The sequence below is a fragment of the Protopterus annectens genome, chromosome 5.part0 (genome assembly GCF_019279795.1).
Source record: "Protopterus annectens isolate FY-2018-M chromosome 5.part0, PAN1.0, whole genome shotgun sequence".
NCBI lineage: Eukaryota > Metazoa > Chordata > Ceratodontiformes > Protopteridae > Protopterus > Protopterus annectens.
This window is the reverse complement of record NC_056735.1, coordinates 110,448,111-110,465,376: the sequence shown is the minus strand read 5'-3', so window position 1 is coordinate 110,465,376 and position 17,266 is coordinate 110,448,111. Positions and strand designations below refer to the sequence as shown.

Here is a 17,266-nt window from a genome sequence, read left to right as displayed (position 1 = left end):
AGGGCAGAAAGTATTCCACAGCTGTGAACATTGTCACATCCTGGAAATCTCAGAGAAACAGAAACCACCACAAGTAGAATCAGAAATGCAGCCATCCTCAGAGTTTGAATCAGAAATCTGAGAAAAAAAGACCATGTATCCATCTCTGCATCTCCCTGTTCAGATTCAGATTCTTGAGTATCTTCAGGAAAAGAAGTATCCCTATTTTTTTTTCCAGAAACTACTTTATAAAAACGATGTACAGCCTAAATTATATTCAGAGACAGACTAAGCAAACTACTCCCGTCTTAGAAAACTTGAGGAGCAGTAGATACATGTTATAGTTTTCAGTTTATTACTGACAGGAAACATGGGGCCAAGGTTATTAATGGCAGCAGCTTCTCCAGTGATGGGTACAGCATTCTGACAAACCAGGGAAGGCTTTGCTGCTCTCTTTTCCAAGACTGACAAGAGTGGATTTCCCTTGTCCAATGAAGGGACCCCAACAGCCGCAGATGATGTGGCTAACCCCTGGTCCACAGTGGCTGTAAATGCTGTAACACAGGGATCTGGGGTAAAAGAAGTGTGGTCTGAGGAAAAAGAAAATAGGGCCACAGCAGAGTCACCCACCTATGGTGCAGGCAAACTGCTAGCCTACTGCAGTGGCAAAGGCGGTTTACTAAAGTTTTTCTGGAAGGGCCAACTGTGCAACTGGCAGTTTGTTCTATGGTGAATCCAAAAATGGTACCTCTTTCCCATGGAAAAATAGCAGCAAAAAGCTGGTAAAACATAATCACTTTTTTCACATGAAAATATAGCAAAAAAAAAACTAAGCACTTTACCAGCCCCATAAAAAAAGTTTTTTTTTAATTACTTGACAGGACAAAAAAAAAAAAAAAAAAAAAAAGAGTCATCATGTTTAAAAAGTACAATACAGTCTCGTGTCCATTAAAACAAACTCATAGCTTTAAATTTCCAGAGCAGGAAAGTATTATTAAACTTCCTTTTTTTTTATTTTTTTAATTATTAAACAGAAATCCCTCCCAAGAAATCATATGCCCACAGCAAGAGAACACAGGCTGACAACTGATCCTTGAAAGTCTAACAGGAGATACTCTTCAGCAGCAGACTGGCAGTTTGGACACATGGAAGGTCTGATAGTTGGGCGTTATATCATATGCAGAATATAACCCATACGGCTAAGACTACTGCAGCAGTGGTCAATATGGTGACCATCAAGGGTTACTGTCAGGTACCCTTGAAACCTGCAGCCATGGAGATGTCAGCATGTACGCATTCATTCCATTTTGTGTATTTCACACACATACATATACACACACATATACAGATATAAACAGGATTATATTTAATTTATTCTAAAGTATGTTACTGAATAAAAAAAGTGGTACATTCAATCTAAAATACATTTTGAAATCAGAAAAGATCAAAACAGTAGGCTAGCAGTTTGCCTGCACCATAGGTGGGTGACTCTGCTGTGGCCCTATTTTCTTTTTCCTCAGACCACTAGTCAACAGAAAAATAGGATCTTTGTATCGAATTAGACCATTTCTTACACCATCTACTAGAACTAAAATTGCTCTTTCCCATCTTATTTCTACTCTTCTTTACACCTCTCCCATCTTTATCAACCTCAAGAAAAACAACCTTAACAAATTAGCTAGCTGCTACAATAGTATTGCTCGCTTCGCTACTGGTAACCCCTATAGAACCCATCATTGTCTTAACTTGAAACAACTAGGCTGGCTTGAAATTCAAAACTATCTTTCTATCCATCAACTCATTCTGGCCCATAAAATACTGTACCAACCAAATAACACTCCTGTACTCTCCCAACTCATAATCCCTTATAGCAATCTTAACTCTCTCCGCTCTTCGAGTAAACTATTGACTACTTCTAAAAAATCTAATAATACTGCTGGTAACTCCCTATTCACCAATTCTGTTGGCACTAAATGGAATTTGTTACCTACTAGCATAACAATGCTTTCTTCTCTGCCCCTTTTCACGCAAAACATTAAACGACACTTCCAAAACCACTGGCTTTGTTCCTGTAGTAAACCTGATTAACCTTGCACTATTACTTCTTATCTCAAACCATCTCTCTTATTCTTCTTTTACTCTTTTCTCCTCCCATCTTTTCTCTTCTCCCTTTTCATCCACATCATGCTTCTTTCCCTGTTAACTTTCTTAACCTGCTCTCTCCACCTCTTATCCCTTTCTCCCTACCCCACTCTTATTGTTCCACTTTCACTACTTATTATCTTTGTATCCTGATCTCTAAGTATTTTTAATTTCTGTATGATGTTGTTTTAAATTACTCCGTGTGTGGTAGTAAGTAATTAATTTTATACTAACTTGTTAGAAGATATTTGAATTTTTTTTTGCTGTTTTTAACTAACCTTTTCCTAAATGGCTTATTATCATTTATGTTGATTTTTATGTATGTACACATTTTTTACTTCTGTGGAGCTTTTCTCCTCGGGCCTCTACTGAAAATGGAAATATATCCAGCTAGACTAGCCCGGTCAACAAATGTAAAATAAAAAAAATAAAATAAAAAAATATTTAGTGTATGTGACATTTGCAGTAAAATATCTCTGAAAGTTTAGCTTTTTTGCACGGGCAAGCCACTCTGCACTCTCCACCCTCCCCGACTTAGAGATCTTAACTCCACAGTTGCACAACCATGGAGAAAAGAAAATACTCCTTGCACACAATTACACATGGAGGGTGCAGCATAACCGTGGGTATTAGCAAGGAGCTAACACTGATCAACACTAATCTGCATTGTAATTTCGACGGTCCAAAACCACACCAACACTCATTTTCTTCAAGCTTCTATAGCTTTCAGTCAAATGCGAGTCATTTTTTTTTTAAATCAACATAACCATATGTATCACACATCTGACCTGCTAAATGAGTAAGTGAACTCATCCACAGACCTTTTTTTAGCTATAACTCCACCAAGACGGCAGAGATAACAAAAAAAAAAAATAAATAAACAAGTTGAATTTTCAGCAAAATATAAAACAATCAATCATAAAAAAAAAAAAAAAAATACATTTGGAAAAAGAAAGCATTTAGCCAATTTGCATTACATTTTATTGTTTTGTTGTATACATACATTGAAACATAAAGGGGAACAACAGAGACATTATTTATGAAATACAGATTCAAAGTACATTCTTGTTAATAAATTCTGAATGAGTATAGATAGAGATAGCCGCACTGTGCAACAAGGGATAGTTTGGGAAGATGCGCACACAACTGACGTCAACAGCATGTGTTATTTAGTATCTGTCAAACCAGTACGTGCATTCCCTTGGAGTACTCTATGTTTTACTTAAGATCCGTAACACAAGTACATGCATTTCAGTGGAGTATATGATGAGTTACTTATTCAGACCTGTGAAACAAGTACACAACATCCCTTGGAGTATATCATGGGTTACTTAGTCAGGATCTGGGGAACGAGATTCATTCTTGTGGACTATACGATTAGGATCTGTAAAAGAAATAGATGCAATCCTGTGGAGCGCATGATCAACATTTACAAGTTTGGGACCCCCCCCCGTGTGGATTATATGAGGTTTACAAAAATGCTCCTTGATATGGATAAAGCCCCAGCAACTTAGATTGCATCATAGCTGGAACAAAGATTATGCCCTTGTTCACTTGGGTGACATTGCCATCTACAGCCAGTCATAGACAGAATATGCTCAGTATGTCAGGGAAGTGTGGGGCAGAATACAAAGGATAAGGCTGATAGCAAGCCTGACTAGTTTCAAGTGAGTGTGGCAGGGGTTGATACTGAACAGACTGGTTCATGCAATGATTAGGCTAGTGCAGGCCAAAGTGAAAGCCATTTGGGTATGGCCCATCCTTAACAGCAAGAAGCAGGTGAAGGAATTCTTAGGGATACTAGGATACTATAGGAAGTGTCTTTCTCACTACAGAAAAATAGTTCCTACCCTTCCAAGACTTACCAGGAAAAACTAACCAGATAAGATTGTCTGGACTCTAACCTGTAAGCAGGTATTTTTCCTTCCATCCCTAAGGGAGTCAGTCAAGATAGGTCAGTGTCACAGTCGCTCAGCTGAAGAGAAAGGGAAAATCAATATACTTAACCAAAATGGTTGGGAAATAGGCAGGCTTATTTCCACGCATTTTACCCACTAAGCATTATTCTACACAATGTACATCAAGCTGGACTAATAAGCTGGAGGAACCCAATTGCAGAAATATCCTGACAGGTCAACATTTAAAGTAATAGAGTTTGCCAAGATTAGCTTGCTGAAAATGTGAAAATACTACAACTGAAGCAAAGCTGTGTACCAAAATGAGCTCTTGACTGGGACAACCCATAAGCAAATAATTTAAATTGTACACAACTTACTCGGAATACAGACAAGTCTATTGGTTAAAGCTAGAAGCTGGGTCTTCCAAATCCCCCAATGCCTCATGGATATTAAAAGAAATTAAAGCAACTATGATAACAAGCAAAATGAATGCACTGTCACATCTAAGTCAGCGTTTGCACTGATCATAGCTCATCTGCCAATACTGTGTGCTGTGATATGAAGAAAGACAAACCTCAGCCAGTCTGGCTATCAGACTTCTTGGGCCGCAGGTCAGCAATGCACCAATGTCATTCTTACCTGATTGGTTGTCGACACTGCTTGAACCAATTCCAGCACTTTGCCATGAGGCTGAACATACTAGTCAATCATCATAGAATCCAAAATCTTTAGGTCTAGGCTAGAAAAGAAACTGAAAGAGACACCACAGTAAAAATCCACACATCTGAAAATAAATTTCATCCAACAGCATTAAATGTCATTCATTCTTGTACTTAACACTGTAAACAGCTCTTTTGACAACTCATACCTTGCTTCCCCTTCTTAGCAGACAAAGTTTTACTTAAAACAGCCAGGTGAAAACGAGAGCCAACTAATGGTCATTTTCCAGCTTCTATCAAACCACCAGCTGCCATACAAACAGCTTACAAAACACAGTACAGTTAATACACACAAGAAAAGAACAAGTACATAATCAGTAAAGAGAACATAGGTATCATGAAAGCATTGCATAATGACAGTCAGAGCAAACCAAATTAGGTACCACTTGTGGAAGGTAAAACAGTGCATGAAAAGCAAAAAACATAACGTTTCTGAACTTACCTTAATGACAGGCCTAGATAAGTAGAGTAGGACTAGAGTCAATAGGCAACAGAACAGCTTAGCATGTAAAACTTTCCTAAAGTCTGCCCCTCCATCCCATAATGTGCTGCAACACCATCGCTCAATGAACATCTGTAGCAACCTTCATGCAGCAGCAAAAGTAACTTATGTTTCTAGAACGTTGACTTTGCAAAGAGGAAGGAAAGGAGAGGGTATGTTACCGAAGCTCGATTTGCTCATCCAGATCAAACATTATGCTAAGTATATAACTTTCATATCTATTATGAGAAGGCATATTCATCATAAACAGTAGGACAGAGTCCCAAGCTAATCACTCATAGCAGTTTCCCATGACAGTGTACCCCTTATAACATTAGCTCCAAAGGAAGACCTGGATATGGAATCACATCCAACTTAGTGTTCCATGAAGGTGCAGACAGAAGAACAAGTAACTGCTGCACAATCGCTCTTGTAGTACAAGCCGCTGGAAGCAAAGACAGTCTTGCAAGACATTTAGTTTGTGCTACCTTTGAAACCTTACAACTTTTTATTTTACTTATTTTTTTGAAAGGGCAAGTTAGAGTTGTAACGCCTTGCAGTTTAACATTAAGGGCATAAACCTCATCTAACGGTGGATCCACACAGTAAGAAAACATTCTCTAGGTTTGGAATATTGATAGAAAAAAACTTAAAGGTGTTTTGAAAATGGTTCAGGTTAGAATCCATTTGCAACTTAAGTCATAAAGGAAGGATTACTATGCAATGAAATGATGCACTTGCAAAAAAGGAAATTATGGGGATCAACTGTGCTTGCAGCACAGAAATCCTCCTGGACAAATTAATAACCATTAGAAAAAGAACTGTCCAGGAAAGAAAGTTTAACTCTGTGGGAGCTCCAGGGTCAAATGGAGACATATGTAGTTTTCCCAACATGAAGTAAAGGACTCAGGAAGGAACTAGGTCTACTAAAGGTAGTCACAAAAGAAAGGTGCTTTACAGCCTTACATAACTTTAAAGAAAGCAAGGACTAAGACCATACCCTGGGGAAATCTGACATGGTTACCAGACTGTGAAATTAGTTATCCTTCCATCAAAGTCAATCAAAAATTTGAGGCAGAGTATACCACAACAGATGGAACTGGGACAGTAAAGGGATCCAGACCTTTACGGATTCGCTAAATAGTGAAATATGCCCCCTTATTCATTTGTTTTGCTGCCTCTGTTTCCATTGTTTGCCATTTATCAGCTTCCTTCTCACCAATTGGCCCATTTGTTCCCCACCCACTATGGCAAGAATCTAACAGGAGGGGCCAACATTCCGAAAGCCACCAGAGACAGTTTTGAGAGTTTTTTTTTTTTTTTTTTTATACCATACCACCAACTCCATTGCACATGACAAAGGACATGCAATGGTCTGAATGTGGAGGATCTCCCGTTTTCACAAGGTGCCTTCCTTCCAAACAGCCTTGTCCTTCTTCACAAAGCATGAGTGGTGGTCACTCCCATTTTCACCGTGCAGTTCACACCATCCAACTGTCTCCTAATGCATGCCAATTCCCCCTCATGGGATAGGTGAGCGGGCCATTCCCCTTCACGTCGCACACTCTGCCTGCTTCCTCCAAGGTTGTGGACACCAACTGAAGTCCAGTCACCTAGGTCATAATCAAGGTTCCATCCCTTTGCACCAAAAAGCCATACTGTGTCCACTTAAGTTTTACATGCATTTCATTTCTGGAAAAAAGTAAGAGTATCTTCACCACTCTGCCGAGAAAAAAAAAAAAACATTGGTTAGCTATCAGTGCAAATGGAGAAACCAAGTTTTTATTCAAATGTACTAAAATATCCAAATATGGCTTGCTTGATGAATAGGAAAGAAAGGTCCTCAGAGGACAGTTACAGGAGCTGTTGCAACATGTACGCAGAAGCAGGGGAATCAATACTTGTCAAGGTTGGAACGGGGCTACAAGAATGAATTTGGACAACAGTTCCATACAAAGCTTATCCCGACAGGAAATGGTAAAGTGTAAAGGAGCCCAGGGGACCACTTGTGGACAACAGTATTTTTGGCATGCCTCTTACGAAATTATTAGGGGAATGGGCTGGTGAATTTAGTACTGGTAGCCGAGGTGTGGCAAACAGATTGCAGGCAAGTCTTTTTTATCAATAGAAAAGCTTCTGCACTACTGTGAAGTTAAGGGAATGTTTGTGGGGCATCAACAGGCAACAGCAGTATGTCCACTAGTAAAATGGCTTCGCTTGGAATGTGATCGGCTACAAGAAATTGCCTAGATGACACAATTAATTTCCAAACCCTCGTGCCTTTTTGATACAGGGGGTATAAGTAGGTTCCTTCTGGCTTGATGTACTACACACCACTGACAGAGTCATGTCCCACACACTGGCAGAGTCACGTCCCACACCACTGGCAGTCATGTCAATAGATTAAACTGTTGCCAAACAACTACAAATCCTCAGAATTAAAATTTGCTGAAAACAGCTTTCAGCAAATTTCTGAGCAAGGCTTTTTTGCAGAGCGGCTTTGGGGCGTACTAAACTTATATACAGCTACTTAGAAGTTGTACAGCAGTGGAAAGTACTCTCCTGCTGCAAATTTAATTCACAGGATCACCATTCAATTAATGTCATCAATCTTCTGACAGCTTCCACCACTGCCACGTTGAGAGTGGATGGGTTTCACACTCTGGGGTACAGTCTGAAACAGATGGCTTAAAGGACTACTCTCATCTTCAGTATATCAATGCACATATTTGACTCAATGAGGCACATGCGTCTTGGAGAGTTTGCCCCTTGAAATGCTTCCCCCAACCAAAGACAGATGTCTTTGTAATGATCACCTCTAGGGGAATTTGAATCTGCAATGAACTGTCCCTCACATGGGTGAAGGAGGAGCAAGTGCCATTTAAGATTCTTTTTTCCAAGCTTTTGATTTTCTCAATGGGATCCAACAGCTGATATCACTAAGGCACTTAAAATTAGTTTTTGGCACTAAGCCATTGCAGTCTGCCAAGACCTATTTTTATAGAATACTGATGATCTTTTATCTTGATGCAGACTTCAGATGGGATGGGTTGGGTCATTTAGCAATGGTAACAACAACTGCAGAGGTGACAATCGTGGAAGGAAAATACAAATTTGTAAATTGTGCTTACCCATAACAGAAAATATTTGAATTGCTCACTGTTGCAGTAGCCTTTAGGCTACATGGGTTGCGTCCTGCCCAGCACACAGCAACCAGCGAGCTTCCAAAAGCCGGGGTTCCTGCTCACACCTTCATTCTAACTGATGATGGCCAGCCCTGTGGAGGAAAATCAGCAGTTAGAGTGAAGCTTTCTTCAGAACTTTCTTGCCTATAAAAGTCAAGAAGCGCACTTATCATGAACTACAAAAGAAATACTATAAAAATATATATATATCCCAACAAGCAACTAGATAGACAAGGGGGAAGACAGAATGAGGGTGGATATGACTAGTGCAACACAGAGAAATTCATTGTTATGGGTAAATGCAACTTAAACAGCTATACTATGTCCATCAGTCTCACTGCTGCAGTAGCCTTTAGACTATATAGGTTGATAACCAAAGCCTACTCAACCTGGGAGGAGGAAGGATATGGAACCAGAAGTCCCTGAAGAATGGGGACAGCAAAGCCTTCTCTAGAAAAGAAAATTAATTCAGATTATATTGCTTTGTAAAAGTACATGTAGCTGCCTCTAGAATATTTCTAAAGTCCTCCCCTTTCCAATATGCCATCGATAAAGCCAAGATAGAGTAAAATGCATGTCGATACTGCCTGGAACTGGTTTACCATGGTGGGAATAAAAAGCAACTGTGGACAGCCATCCAGAAATAGTCTGTTTTGATATGTTGACATGGCTCATCCTTTTTTTTTGTCCCAACATAAGAAACAAATAGCTGATTTGTTCTAAAGGTCTTAGTTCTGTCAAGATAGTACCTGAGCTGCCTATGAGTATCCAGAGTATGTAGAATCTTATCTCCCTGGTTCTTAGGATGTGAACAGGAGATCAAAAGATTCATGAATTGATTCAAATAAACTCTGAAACCACTTTGAGCATGAATGAGAGATTGTTGTTACGAAGACCCACTCCTTAGGAGAAACCAGATAGGGCTCACCTACCATGAGTGCCTGCAACTCAGATTCTCGGCTTAAAGATGTCAGAACAATCAGAAGAACAGTTTTCCATATAATGATTGTCAAATCTGCCGGATGAGCAGGTTCAAATGGAGACAGGGTTAACTTTTCTAGCACAACATTAAGATTCCAAGGAGGAGTGACCAGTTTACACGGAGGTTTCAAGTGTAACACTCCATTTATAATGAAACAGTTTCTGAAAGGAGAAGAAAGTTGATCATCGATGGGAAGACGTATGGAAATGGCCGCAAGACATTCCCTGATCAAGAATAAGAGGCCAGAGGATAGTAACTCACACAAATGTTTCAGCACCAGTAGTACATAATCCCTGATGGGACGCTGGTTATTGGCTAGTCACCAAATACAAAATTTTCCACTTACCTATATAAAACTTCCGAATAGTCGATTATTTTTGTCTCCTTTAGTATCTGCTGCATGTCCTCATGAAATAGGTGCATTAAAGGTATTAGAACTGAATCATCCAAGCAGTTAGTTGATGTTTGAGATTCGAGTATATCAAACTTCCCTACTCTTGTGTGAGTAGGTCTAGTTCACGAGGAATCTTGTGGAAATTGTCCTTTGGCCAATTCCATAAGAAGTTAGAGCCAATGTTGCCAGGGCCAAAAGGGGATGACCACAATGATCTTTGTGGAGTCCTTCTGAATATTCAGAATTACCCTGGATTATCACTAGAAAGAGTAAAAAGGCATAAAAAAGAAGTTATGTCTTACCATAACGTTCCATCTGTGTTGTAGATCTTTATTCATTCATTACCATTAGGACTTTAGTTCTCTCCACAGAACCAATATGGCTGTTTCCAAGCTCGTGCCAGCCAAAAACTCTCAGCTAAGACTTACCCACAATGCCCCTCTCCTAGTTACTCCAGATTGAGTGTGCCCACCCCTATATAACAGAGGTAGTAATAGAAAAAGAGTAGAAGGCTCTGTCTGAGCAAATACCTTAATCAGGAGTTCCTAAAGTCCACCTGGAGTCCAGGAAGGGGGAAAGAGGACGGGAAGTAATGAATGAGCAAAGCTCCACAACACAGATGGAATGTTATGGTAAGACATAACTTCTTTATCTGATGTTGTAAATCTTTGTTTATTCATTACCATTACAACTGAGTCACCAGCTACTTTAGTCCTGGGTGGCCCTAAGGAATACCATAGAACCAAAATATGTTCGTCCCCTGGAGGCCAAATCCAATTTGTAATGAAATATAAAGGTATGAGGTCTTGCCCAAGTGGCTGCTGTGCAAATAACATCCATAGAGGCTCTGGAATGAAATGCAGAAGTAGCCATAGATCTGGTAGAATGAGCCTTTATTCTGGAAGGTAAGAATAGCTTATTCTGTTGGTAGATAAAGGTAATGATGTTTCTAAACCAAGAGGATAAAAAGTCACTTTGGACACAGGTTTACCCAATCTGGGTCCTGCAAAGGCCACAAACAACCTGATCCGTCTTTCTGAATGACTTAGTCCTGTCCAAATAACAACAAAGCTGCCGATGCACATCAAGGGTGTGCAAAACGTACTCCCCTCTATTAGAATGCTGAGGGAAGAAAACCGGCAAGTCAAACGATTGGTTAATTGAAAATCCAGAAATGACCTTGGGTAAGAAAGAAGTGTCAGTACGAAGGGACACCCTATCCATGTGGAAGATCAGGTAAGGTCTCTTGACACTCAGGGCCTGCAGCTCAGATACTCTTCAAGCTGAGGTTAAGTGCTACTAGAAGTATGGTTTTCCATGACAAAAACTTTAAATCACATGAATCAAAGGGCTTGAAAGGAGGACCTGTGAGAGACTGAAGCACCAAAGTCAAGTCCCAGGGTTCTATGGGAGGCTTAACGTGTAATACTCCTTTCAAAAATGTCTTGCATAGGCGGTGTGGCATAATCGAAGCATTATCAAATCCATTATGAATATTGACGATAGCTGCTAAATGTACAGTGATTGTCGATGCTGAGGCTCCTGCATGTAAAAGAGTTGTCAGGTACTGAAGGATTTTTTGAATAGACATAGAGAAGGGATCTATGTTCTGATCTTTGGCCCAAATAGAAAACCTAGTCCATTTACTAGAATAAACTTTCCTGGTGGAAGGTTTGTGTGAAGCCAGAAGAATTTCATGGACAGGAGATGGGATATCAGGCATCCTGGCAATCACTGGAAGTGGAGGAACCAAGCTGTGAGCTTGAGACTGTGGAGATTAGGATGAATCAGTCCCTGAGGATGAGATAACAGGTCTTGGGAATGATCCAGCATCCATGGGCTGTGAATCAGATGAGGCCATAGAAATGGGAACCAGACTTGACAGGGCCAATAGGGAGCAATGAGGATCACTTTGATTCTCAACCTCTGAGCTTTCTGGAGACATTTTGGAATGAGGGGAAACAGGGGAAAAGGCATATAGAAGACCGGGGGGGGGGCAATCATGCGTTAGAGCGTCCCTAGGGGATTCCCAATGGGGGGGTCAGGGCAAAGTAACTTCTGCATGTGTTGTTTAGGGGGAAGCAAACAGATCGCAGCAAGGCTTGCCCCAGCATCGGAAGATCTGATCCGCTGTTACAGGGTTGAGGGACCACTTGTAAGGCATCAGGATGTTCCTACTCAAGATTGTCCACAATAAGGTTGGAACTCCCAGAAATGTGCATTGCTAAAAGAAAGTGGTGGGAAGCTATCGCCCAGTACAAAATCGTCATGGTTTCCCGACACAGGGGGCACGTCCTGGTTCCGCCTTGCTTGTTGATATACCAGACTGACATGCTGTCTGACTGAACTGCAATGATGCCAGAAGGTAGGGATGCATGGAATGCTTGCAATGCTAAGAGAACTGCCCTCAGTTCCAGGACATTTATGTGCAAATTGGAATTCATGGCGGGCCAGGTGCCTCAGACAGTCTTTCCCTGGAAATGCCCCCCCACCCTAACAGGGAAGCGTCCATGGTCACTATGGCTGTGGGCTGGAGAAGACAGAATGGTCAACACCAAAGATTCATTTGTGGCTTCATACACCATAGCATTTCTTCCTTGCAATGGTTTGTAAGACGTACCATGTGGTCGAGTTAAAAATGACCATTGTGTGGAAAGGAGCCACTGCAGGATTCTCATGTGCAGCATCGCCAGTGGTACTAACATAATGGCAGCCGCCATGGAGCCGAAGAGTTGCAGTACAAGGTGTGCCGGTACATAGGTCTGAGGAAGAAGGTCTTGGATTTGGTGTCTTATTTTTGAAAGCATGTGAGGGAGAGAAGCTTGACAGGATGTTGTGTCGAAGACTGCCCCAATAAATTCCAGTGTCTTTGTTGGGGGCATTTGAGATTTGTCTTTGTTGATTGCAATCCAAGCAGAGAGCAAGACCTTGAGTGTAAGAGAGGCTGCAGACTAGGACATTCCTGGTTGGAGTGGTAAGGAGCCAATCGTCTAGATATGGAAACACCTGGAATCCTTGTAGTTGAAGATGAGCTACCACAACAGCCATACATTTGGTGAACACTCAGGGGGCTGTCGAGAGACTGAATGCCAGTGGCCTGAACTCAAAGTGATTGGCTCCCAGCCGGAAGCAGAGAAACCTCCGGGAGTGATGATCCATCTTTATGTGGTAGTATGCGTCTTGGAGGTCTATAGAGCACATCCAGTTGTCCCTCCCTAGGAAGGGAAGAATGAACTGTACCATGACCATCTGGAATTTTTGGTTTGATAAATTTGTTCAACAGGCTGAGATCCAGGATTGGTCTCTAGTCCCCTGCCGTTTTTGGCACTAAAAAGAACCTCCTGCAAAACCCAGATCCTGTCTGGTCTGGTGGGACTGGTTGGATGACTCTTTCTTAGCAGCTTTTCTATTTCTAAGGCTGCTAATACCCTCTGACTGGGTGGTAAATCCGGGATTCGTTTGACAGGTCTGGGAGTTTGGTAGCCTCTGGATATTATTCTCAGCACCCAAACATCAGTAGTAATAACTTGCCAGGCTGGTAGGTGCAAAGAAAAACGACCCCCGACTGCTTCCAAAGGAAAGCAATCTGGCTGCTGCTCAGGAGCGCTGGTAGGGTCTGCTGGAGAAAGAATCTTTAGCGCCCTGGTTATGCGGACCCCCTGTATCTCATAAGGGGCATCTTCCAGATGAGTTGCCCCCTCTGCCCCAGGGGGATTGCTCACCACGAGTGTCAAGAAAAGATCCTTGGGATTTCTTGAACCACATTTTTCCTCCCTTCTGGGGGTTGGAAAAGCGTATGTCCACAGCAGACAAGGTCTTTCCGGCATTCTCACTTCGTGCAAGTGTGTCTCGTACTTTGGGTCCAAAAGGTGCAGATTCCTTGACAGGTGCATTGACGAAGGAAGATTTAAAGGGGTTGCGAAGTCACACAACCGCATCCAAGCATTACGTCTCATGACAATGCCTGATGCGGCAGCTCGAGCTGCCCCCTTGGTTGTGTGAGATATCAAACGCATCGAGGAGTTCGAGATGTATTCAAGGGTAGTTAGCTGCGAGGCGACAGTGTCACACACCTCATCAGGCAGTACCCCTGCCAAAGAGGAAGACATTTCAGAAATTAGGTCAGCGATCGAATGGTGAAGGTCGCTGAAGCACAGGTCCGCTTCCCTAGTCTGTCCATGGTTCAAGACTCCCTGTTCGGAGGATGGACAGTGGAACTATCTTCTGCCAGTTCCCTCTTGGTGGCCGCCACAACCATGGAATCAACTGTCAACTACTTGGACCAGTGGGGCTGGTCTTCAGGTGTAGATAAAAATTTTGTTTGACCTTCGGGGGACAGGTTCTACGTTGTCTGGGCCCTTCCAGGCATGCTGCACAATGAGCGTAACAAGTTCATCTGCTGGTGGGGTCACCCAGGAAGTAGATGGCTAGGCACAAAAGGCGTGTAATAACACAGATTCCTCAGAAGAAGAGTTAGAGGACTTCCAGTGTCCCCACTGCTTGAGGATTTCGAGAATGCCTGCAAATGAGACAGTCTGGGGGAGACCGTGAGGACCCTTCCCCCTCATCACAATCGGTGTCTTCATTGTTAGATTCCTCCGGAGAATCAAGGTCTTTCCTCCTGCACCATTTCTTACAGTGTGGCTCCTCAGTGGTCTCTTCTGAGGAAGACTCCGGAGAAGGGGTTCCCTTCAAAGGGGGTCTTGCAGCTCCCACGCCTGGGATCCTAAAACAGGGGGTTGGGACAGCTGCATGCTGGGGGGGTTCTGATGCTGATATCATTGGTACTGACTGCAAGCCTGCGGAGGAAAGGACCCGAGAGAGCATCGGCTCCACCAGAGCCGATGCAGCAAGGGTGGTCGGTGCTGACAGGGGAAAGACTGCTGTCGGAGTCAAGACAGTATGCATTGGGGTGGACATCGGTACAGAGATCTTTGGGACCTGGTTAGAGGCCGGAGGAGGATAAACAGGGGAAGATGTAGAAAAATATTCCAACCCAAGAGGGATGGAAGTTCTAGCTGGAATGGGCAATCCCCTAGCTGCCAGAAGTTGATCCACAACCCACATTAGGTCTAATTCAGAAAAACTCCTGGTGGATCTAAAGGAGGCTGCTGAAGAAGAATCAGGTCTTTCTAGAAAGGGGCTAAACCTCTGCCCCAAAAAAGGTCGTAAGTTGGGGAGTATCTTGTCCTTGGCAGATATTCAACTTTAGGAGCCGATGGAGCCGAAACTATCAGCACCATGGCTGGGCATGGTGCTGAAGCAGGTATAGTCATAGGAGCCAATGTCGGATCCAAGGATGGCACCGAAGTCAGCGGTGCCAAGGTTGTAACCAAAATAGGGGTGAATATCATGGGCGGCACTGAGGGAGAAGATACAGAGCCTGGTGCTGAAGAGGTCTGCGCTGAGGGTACAGGAGAAGCACAGAGCCGACTCAGTTTCGTAACTGACCGAGTGACTCCGTTTTTCTTTATGTTTTTTGGTCTTTGGAGGGGGTGAGACCTCCGACCCAGATAGAGCCTCCAAAAAAGGTGTCAATCAAACCTTTTAAAATAAGCTTATTTTTACATTCTGATAGCGTACGATTACTAAAACTAGCACAAATGTCACAGTCAGCTTTAATATGGTCCATGCCCAAAACGTAGACACAACGAGCGTGTCCGTCCGAGTTGGGCATCTTATGACCACACTTGTCACATTGTTTAAACCCAGACTTAGCTTTGTCTGATGTAGTAGGCAACAAGGCTATCCTAATATGAAAAACAAAAGAAGGGAGAGAAAAAAGTGAGAGAATACCAACAATGGTATTTAAAAAATACCACAAGTGGTAAGGAAGGGCCTACCAAAGGCAGGAGAGGGGGGCAGTGCCAACAAAGGTAGAAATTTGATTATCAAGGTAAAGGGTAGGGAACAGAAGTAGGTTATAGGAGACAGTGAGAAAACTAGCACAAATGTCACAGTCAGCTTTAATATGGTCCATGCTCAAACAGTAGACACAACGAGCGTGTCCGTCCGAGTTGGGCATCTTATGCCCACACTTGTCACACTGTTTAAACCCCAACTTAGCTTTGTCTGATGTAGTAGGCAACAAGGCTATCCTAATATGAAAAACAAAAGAAGGGAGAGAATACCAACAATGGTATTTAAAAAATACCACAAGTGGTAAGGAAGGGCCTACCAAAGGCAGGAGAGGGGGACAGTGCCATCAAGGTAAAGGGTAGGGAACAGAAGTAGGTTATATGAGACAGTGAGAAAAAGTTAAATTGACTAAAAAAGAAATGTTGAGGAAAAACTACATTAAAAATCATAACTTTCCACTTAGCTTTGAGAAAGATGGCTTTCACGTCTGATCAGGAACGTGGCAAACGAGATCTGGAGTAACTAGGAGAGGGGCATTGTGGGTAGGTCTTAGCTGAGAGTTTTAGCCTGGCGCGAACTTGGAAACAGCCGCATCGGTTCCGAGGACAGGACCGAAGTCCTAATGGTAATGAATAAACAAAGATTTACAACATCATACGGAACATTCCAACCACAGGAAAGAGAATGCAACTGTTTTCCAGGATTGAGTGAAGTCGTCCTGAAGCATAATTTGATTGGGTTTGAAAAGAGGCACACACATCTATTTGATGTGCTCCTGACAAATGGATTAATTCTTGGAAGCACCCCCTCCCGTTCAACTGCCACTCATGAGGGTGTGCCCTGGTTCTGCTCAGCTTGTCAGCCACTAAATTTTACTGAGATGGAATGTAAGTGTAGAGCTTCCTCCCAAGCTATCAGAGCCAGTCTGTACAGAGGTTATTACCTGGTGACCCCTGCTTATGCACCACATCACTATGTGAGCTTTGGTCTGTCAGATGATGAGCTCCACAGGCGTTGCATCTTTACCCCCATAGAAAATGCTCCCCAAGTAAAATCAAAGGGATCTGTAGTTATAGACAGACTTGGAATCAGAGTAGGAAAAGGGAAACCTGGATTTAAGCCAGTTGTCTCCACCAGTGCAGTCATTTTTGACAAAGCAGAAAACTAGAATCTGAAATTCCAGAGGATGAAGATGTGTCCATGTGTTCTTTACAAACCACTGAATTCTTTACAAGTGTAACCTTGAGAGAAAAATCACAAGAATCACTGAAGCCTTGAACCCTAGGATCCTGAGAAATTATCTTGCAGAAGTCTGAGACTGAATGGAGAAATTCAGGAAACTTTCCAGATAAAAATCCACCTTCTCGAGTCACAAATCCTTTTTGCTGAGAGGTGTCTAAGGCAATCCAGGAAGACAATCCTGTGTGACAGAGTTAAGGAGGATTTCTGAACATTTACCTGGAATCCCAGAGTTGTCAGACGCAAAGAAACCCATTCATGCAAAAGACTCTGCAAAAAGAAGCAAGATGTCTAAATAAAGAAATATGTGAATGTCACAGAATCTATAATGAGCTACTACTGGGGTCAGCTTGTAAATAAAGAGCTGCAGATAGCCCACAAAGGGTAA

The 17,266-nt window shown here is 42.3% G+C and overlaps 1 protein-coding gene across 2 annotated transcripts in view; it reads right to left on the bottom strand.

The window, feature by feature from the left end:
- The window catches only part of ARL13B (ADP ribosylation factor like GTPase 13B), a 1,170,737-nt gene that overhangs the window by 1,144,857 nt on the left and 8,614 nt on the right, over nucleotides 1-17,266 (bottom strand). For both annotated transcript variants that reach the window (XM_044072157.1, XM_044072156.1), the window contains exon 2: nucleotides 4,659-4,770. In XM_044072157.1, coding sequence (XP_043928092.1) covers nucleotides 4,659-4,717 — 59 coding nt within the window. In that variant the 5' untranslated portion in view covers nucleotides 4,718-4,770. The remainder of the gene's footprint in view (nucleotides 1-4,658; nucleotides 4,771-17,266) is intronic.